This window comes from Eimeria mitis, genomic scaffold, assembly GCF_000499745.2.
Source record: "Eimeria mitis Houghton genomic scaffold, Emh_scaff1614, whole genome shotgun sequence".
Lineage (NCBI taxonomy): Eukaryota > Apicomplexa > Conoidasida > Eucoccidiorida > Eimeriidae > Eimeria > Eimeria mitis.
Window position 1 is genome coordinate 1 of NW_013569929.1, and position 441 is coordinate 441.

General features: G+C 62.1%; 1 protein-coding gene across 1 annotated transcript in view; it reads left to right on the forward strand.

Moving 5' to 3' along the window:
- Window positions 1–329: 329 nt before the first annotated feature.
- The window catches only part of EMH_0040530 (uncharacterized protein), a gene marked incomplete at both ends in the record, with an annotated part of 4982 nt that continues 4870 nt past the window's right edge, over window positions 330–441 (forward strand). Inside the window, 1 exon segment of the mRNA XM_013495517.1 lies at window positions 330–425. Coding sequence (XP_013350971.1) covers window positions 330–425 — 96 coding nt within the window.

Consider the following 441-nt stretch of genomic DNA (forward strand, 5'->3'; position numbering starts at 1 on the left):
CTGCTGCTGCTGCTGCTGCTGCTGCTGCTTCTGCTGCTGTTGCTGCGTCTGGTGATGATGCTGCTGCTGGTGATGCTTCTGCTGCTGGTGCTGCTTCTTCTGCTGCCGACGCTGGTGCTGCTTCTGCTGCTGCTGTTGCTGCTGCTTCTGCTGGTGCTGCTTCTGCTGCTGCTGCTGGTGTCTCTTGAGCAGCAAAGAGAGGCAGCAGCAGCACCTGCTGCTGCTGCAGCAGCAGCACGCGCTGCTGCTGCTGCTGCTGCTGCTTTCGAGGAGAGACAGGACCTGCTGCAGCTGTAGCAGCTAAAGTTGCTGCTGCTGCTGCTGGAGCCATGCGGCGCGCAGCAGCAGCAGCAGCAGCAGCAGCAGCAGCTTGCTGCTGCAGAAAGGAGACAGGGAAACTAGGGCCCCCCACGAAGGCATACGGAGTGTGGGGCCCCCCAG